The sequence below is a fragment of the Megalops cyprinoides genome, chromosome 1, assembly GCF_013368585.1.
Source record: "Megalops cyprinoides isolate fMegCyp1 chromosome 1, fMegCyp1.pri, whole genome shotgun sequence".
In the NCBI taxonomy this organism is placed as follows: domain Eukaryota; kingdom Metazoa; phylum Chordata; class Actinopteri; order Elopiformes; family Megalopidae; genus Megalops; species Megalops cyprinoides.
Genome location: NC_050583.1, coordinates 25,513,530 through 25,519,529, shown reverse-complemented (window position 1 = coordinate 25,519,529; position 6,000 = coordinate 25,513,530). Strand labels below are relative to the sequence as shown.

General features: G+C 39.2%; 1 protein-coding gene across 6 annotated transcripts in view; it reads left to right on the top strand.

Moving 5' to 3' along the window:
- Window positions 1-483: 483 nt before the first annotated feature.
- The window catches only part of arhgap17a (Rho GTPase activating protein 17a), a 48,525-nt gene continuing 43,008 nt past the window's right edge, over window positions 484-6,000 (top strand). For 4 of the 6 annotated variants that reach the window (XR_005004828.1, XR_005004827.1, XM_036524198.1 and 1 more), the window contains exon 1: window positions 484-1,008. Coding sequence is in view for 4 of the 6 variants with exons in the window: in XM_036524198.1 (XP_036380091.1) it covers window positions 956-1,008 (53 nt within the window). In the remaining 2 variants the exon portion in view is untranslated. The remainder of the gene's footprint in view (window positions 1,009-6,000) is intronic. The other 2 variants (XM_036524188.1, XM_036524222.1) reach the window with 2 other exon arrangements.

Here is a 6,000-nt window from a genome sequence, read left to right as displayed (position 1 = left end):
TTCTGTTTTGTTCATAAACAATTTTGGTAGTGAATCCCTGTTATCGACAATCACAAGGATTTGAAAGTGGATCTTTCAGTCGTACAGTTTGGGAGGACCTCTCAATCTCTTCATTCATCATTGTAAACATTCTGTTAAGCATTTTAAAATACAACGCTACTAAAGATAAGGGCACTTTATAGTTGTTGATATTAGTCAGATATGTAGGTTGGATCAGTGTGTCACAGACGCTCGGTTTGTAAGCCCTGACATTTGAAATTGTCATGGGTAAAACCAGCCAACTTCCTAGCGTTTAACAGAATGAAAATAGCTGGTAGATGCAATAGACTAACTACACAGAAAAGCCATTTAAGTGTCAGTGCTATTGTTTTCAGTCTAAATTTAGATTGATCAATGAAAGTTCCAGCCCTGCTTTTTATCCTCTTGAATATTCATTATGTCTCAGAAACAGGACGGTTTCATAAAACTATGGCACCCGCTTTGTAGTGCAGGGAAGTAGATGCAACGTGTACTTCCTGCCTTTAAACCGCTATCAGCTCTCTACTAGAAAAGGTGTGTTGCGGAACAGTGCGAAGTTGCCTCGCTGTAATGCAGCAGCAACTTAGCTTGTCGAAAAGTAGTTAACTAGGCAGCTAACTAACGTTATAGATGTGCACTAACATACCAAATTGATTCATTTGTGAGAGTGAAAGTACGGAGTCGTTTCACCACATCAGAGAGAATAGCAATATAACGACAAAGCTAGCGAGCTAACTAACGTTATAAATAAAACATTCTGTCGTGTAGCTGATTTAGCTAACTAGCTATACCTGTAGGAAACGTTCGACCTCGCTTGCAGCTAGCTAGCCAGCTTGCTTGCTGCAATGATCAACTATTGGACTCTCGTCTGATGAAGGATATCGCAAGAAGCTCTTTTAAACTTCTACAAGAGGAGGACACAGGATAGGAATTGAAAATGAAGAAGCAGTTTAATCGGATGAAACAACTCGCCAACCAAACAGTTGGCAGGCAAGTATAAAATGTTGTATGACTTTGCTTTCTATGTTTGGGGTTAGGGAGTGCTGCCCTGATTTTTTTTGGCTAACGTCAGCTAGGTCAGCCAAATAATGGTCACAGCTGGGCTCCTGCCTGTCGTCGAAAAAAATTAACTCAACCTTGAGTAATTGATCGTGTGGTCCATAAGACCACGTTTGCAAAGTTTGGAGGAAAGTGTCTAACGCTAGTTACTATGGGTCATTCGTTAGCTAACCAGACAAATGTCTAGCCAGCAAGTTTCACAGCCGGCGTTAAAATGCGTACATTCGGCTTACTTTCTATTCAACAAGGTAGCTAACGTTAGATGGCTAACAATCAGCCCTGGCATCTATAAACAAGTTAGCCAGCTAGCTAGCTACATTTTTGCTGCGACATTTTTTTCGAACCTAACTCATCAGCTACCTAGTTTTTCGTTAAGTGAAGTTATGGGTCGAAGAAGCCGTATGGATAACCGATTTGCCTAGCAGATTTGCTGAGGGGACTGATTTGACAGCTGTTTTGCATAGCCCGTGGGAACTTGTCTTGCTAGCTCGGTACTGGTGATTGCGGGGTAGAGGAAACAACTGACTGGGCATTTGAAAACTCATTTTGTTTTTCAAAATGTGATAGACTACAATGGCAATCTGCCAAGTTCCATGTAATTTATATTATTTAACAAAGGATATGGCTTGGTTTCGCAGAGCTATACATAACTGTGAGCAGCAGTTTTGATAAAAACAGATGCCCTTAACTTGGAAAACGTAGTTTGCCACCGAACTGCTAACGTTGCCCTGCCACCAGTTAGATCCCTCCTACATGAGATGTGCATGGGGCTTTCTTTGAATTTATAAGGGCTGCATTGTTATATGAAATAAGAATAAAACTTGAAATAGAAATCATAGTGTGTAATAATCAAATGCTACACATGAACAATACGAGTACTACCTTCAGTGTATGATCTGTGTTGCAAAGATGTAAAATCACTGCACTCTCACCTCGCAACTCCAATATAAGTTCCATTCAAATGTGCAACATACTTTTTTGACCTAATGTCTTTGTTGCTGTTTTTTGTTTTGCAAAGGAAATAACTCTTTTATGAGTTTTGGCTTTTGTGAAAGGACAGAACGGAAATATGGCATAAAATATGGTACATTCCAGTCTTACTTGTGTGTGTGTGTGTGTGTGTGTGTGTGTGTGTAGGGGGCACAAACCTTAGGTTTTAATAAAGGCCTACCAGTTCTTGGCAAGTTAAGTCTGGTTCTAGAGAGTGAAGATCAATCAATCAATCAATCAATCAATCAATCAATCAATAAATAAGCAAGCCAGCCATAAACAAGCACTTGCACAGCCCTGGCATGTCCTTTCCACGAAGACCTTGTGATAATGCTGTTCAAACCTTTCAATTCCATTTTCAGGTGGTATTATTGTAAATGCATTAATGTTTAAAGTATTTGATTGAAATAACACAAAACAGAAAGCATCTCTTGATTAAGATGTTTCACTATTCAGAGTTTTCAGCTGTAAAATGTAAATGTCAACTAATAGCTATTAAATTTTATCTGGAAATGGACCACTGACACCATGCTGACAATGATCAGAAAAACAAACAGAAGAGAAGTTGGTGGTAATTTAGGACATCTCAGTGAAGTATAGTATTAAAATGATAAAATGGTGTAGTTGGAGACCATAGAGTTGATGCAGAAAAATATTGAAAAGATCCTGAGGATGCATTTGGTTTTGTCCTCCATACAGAAAATAAATAAGCGGGTACAGTTGGTGGATTGGATTGCAGTTACCTTTGAAGTTAATTGCATTTGGTTACTACTGTGCGATGTACACTATGTTGGTTTGTTGTAAGGGTGCAAATCAACACAGGTATATATAGCGTATATGGCAGCGTATATAACATCACGTATGTGTGCTGTGTCGTGTAAAGGAGTACTTCATTACTAAGGGCTTGTTCATGGTCCTAAGGTGGATGCGGACGTGGAAGCTCCCTGCCTGATCTAAAGAGTCTTAAAGCCTTCAACAGACTATGCGCTAATACCGCCTACTGCGCCACTAGTCACTGCATTTGGTCAGCATACATACCCATACACTGGAGGCCTCTCTCGCAGCGTTGCAAAACATTTGCGAAAGTTAGGATTCTCAAGGCAGCAGTTCTGCAAACAAACATGTTAGGTAGTCAATATTGGTATTTTCCATGTTGTATTGTACTGTGGTAATTTGAAATATGCCTGTTGGCAAATTATCCAGCTAGCTGTGTTTAAAATTTTAGTGGACCCTTAACTGAAGTGTTATTCTTCAGAAACAGGCAATAAAGAAAGGATACAAAGTGCATGGGTCTTGATCAACAGTGCGCTAGGTATCTCAATTTTTTGATTTACACATAATCCTAAACAAAAATGGATAGCTGTCAGAAAAAGCTTCTTGCTATGACCCTGATCTATACACAGAAAAAGGAGAATAGTGTGCTACATAACACCTTGTTACTGAGAAATAACCTTGAATAGCATCACATTATCAGGGAGGTAAGGGCAGACAAATTTAAAGTTTGAGCTTTCCTGTTTTAAATGGATGAAGGAAAATGTCAGCCAATACAGACACTATACAGCACTGTGGTTACATATGAAAAATTCTAGCATTATGAACAGCTTATGTTGTTGAGCTGGTCCAGAGTGGCTAACAATAACCTTTTCTGTGAATACTGATTCCAGAGCTAAACTGTATAGCAGCAGTAATGTTAGCTACAAATGCTGTTGATTTTATCATCAATTTTTCACTTATTTTATCTTTAGTTTCCACTTTGTTAGTGACTCTATGTAATTAAGTGTATTTTCTGTATGAATCTTAGTAAAATGTCTGTGTTACTGTATAACTCAGGCCATTTGGCAACAGCTGCAGTTACGATTTCCTCCACTCTTCCCTTCTTTGCTGTTTTGTAGGAAATCCTAACTAGCCTCTGCCTGGTCAACCAGAGATGACAGGCTGTGAGGTTGAGCAAGTGCTCTCATGAAAGAGAGCATGCTCCTCAGAGTGGAACTCCATGCTCCCTGCCTAATTCACTGCCCAGTGCCCTTCTCTCGCTGAAAATCAGTGAGCCCAGCAGTGATCACGTGCTGTCTGTTCGGCTCATCATGCTTATTTGTGCACTTGCAGGAGTCAGCACAGCCTGGAAACACCTCCCGCAACTTCACTCAAGTTTTCATGAAATGCTGTGCTCTTATGGTTGACTGCATTGCTCTCAGCATTGTTACAAATTTAGAGAGGTGTGTGGTGAGCAGTACAACCCTCAGCTGTGGCATGTGACCTGTTGTTTTGATTGCCGTTGCATATTTTTTTGTGCAACTGTTTTGGCTATGACAGTCTCAAGAAGCATGAATCAGCCCAGATGAGTTAGAAGCATTTGATAACAAGCCGATGAAACTCAGTTTGCCAATGGGATATTTGACAAATTGTCAATACTTGCGCTGTTCCCCCTAATACTTAATAGGCATGGAGCAATGTTCAGCCTAAAATTCAGTACATTTAAGTCTTTGGAATTGCACTCCAATTTGTGTCATACAATTTGCAGGCCATGCTATACATCTATGCCATACTAAGTCACATTTGAAAATAAAAAAGAAAGCTCAGTCACATTTGCTATACATGTACACATTAAAGCTGTCAGATATGGCAGTACTGGCATTTATGTGCACTCTGTTGTAGTCTGAATTAATTATATTGCTCATGGGTGGCTGCTGCTTGTGTTTGGCATTGGAGTATCTGCCTGCAGGGCTTTCACTATATTTTTGATTTGATTGAGTTTTGTCTCCTGAATATCCAACAGTGTTTTACACCTTAGTTTACTCAGTACAAGGGGCCTTGGCTTTTAAGGACAGTTGTATAATACATTTTTGCATTGATGGTATATGAGACACCACTGATAACTAGCAGTATTGGCAAATGCATCAGCAAGCATCTGTTCTGTGTTGATTCTCTTCTGTCTGCTGAGGTAGCTGGCAGTCTGCTCATGTGAAGACACATTAGGCTTCCATCGTAACTATATGAATGAATATGTTAGAAAAGAAGCTAGTACAAAGTTGCCAAACTGTCATTTTCTGAATGAAACAAACTGTGAATTACAGTTAGCAAACAAAAACCTACACATTGCTCCTGTTTTGGATTTGATTTTTTGAGATGGACAACTCTGTTGTAATTAACTCTGTGCTTCATATGTGCACTAAATGGTTTATCATAAGCAATATGTGGTTTATTTTGGGATGTATTCTTTTGCCTTGTTAGCTCTTCCCTTGGCAGACTAACAAGAAAGCTAAGGAGAATTCTGCTAATGCCCAGAGACTGACAATCATTATGCCCACAACAGATGCAGTCTCCTGCTTTAAACAGGTCACCAGTGTTTTGAAACGTAACAAAACTGCCAGGGAATGCTATGGTTCGGATATCAGGGTTGGGTGTTGCAGTGTGTATAATTCATAGGTTAAGAGTCAGAAGTTGCCATGGAAGGGCTGATGGATGTAGAACAAATGAAAATTAGACTTTGAGTGAAATGATTTCTACAATGCTAAAGGAGTTTAGGATTTTTTTATACTTTCAGTGCTTAGTATAGGTAGATTCAGGTGTAATACCTAATGTGGTTTCTCCACTAGGGTTAATAAAAGCATCTTGAGCAATCTGACTATTACATGGAATTATATAGTTGTCAGTTTGACTTTTTTAGTTCAAACTTTCTACATTCATAAGTGTGAAATGTTCACTTCCATGTTTTCCCCATTAAGGTGTGCAGTAATGCCCCTTTACTCACTTGACTTTTTTGCCATGTTTCAGATTGACAGTCAGTCAAAAGTTGAAGTTAAAAGCAAATTTTTTTGTTTCTTTTGAAAATTTCCCAGATGACTACGTGCACACTGTCTATCAGCAAGGGATAGCGCTGAAGGTTTAAGCTCTCTTTATTGATGGGTTCATCGTAAAAGCCCTCAGTTCCTT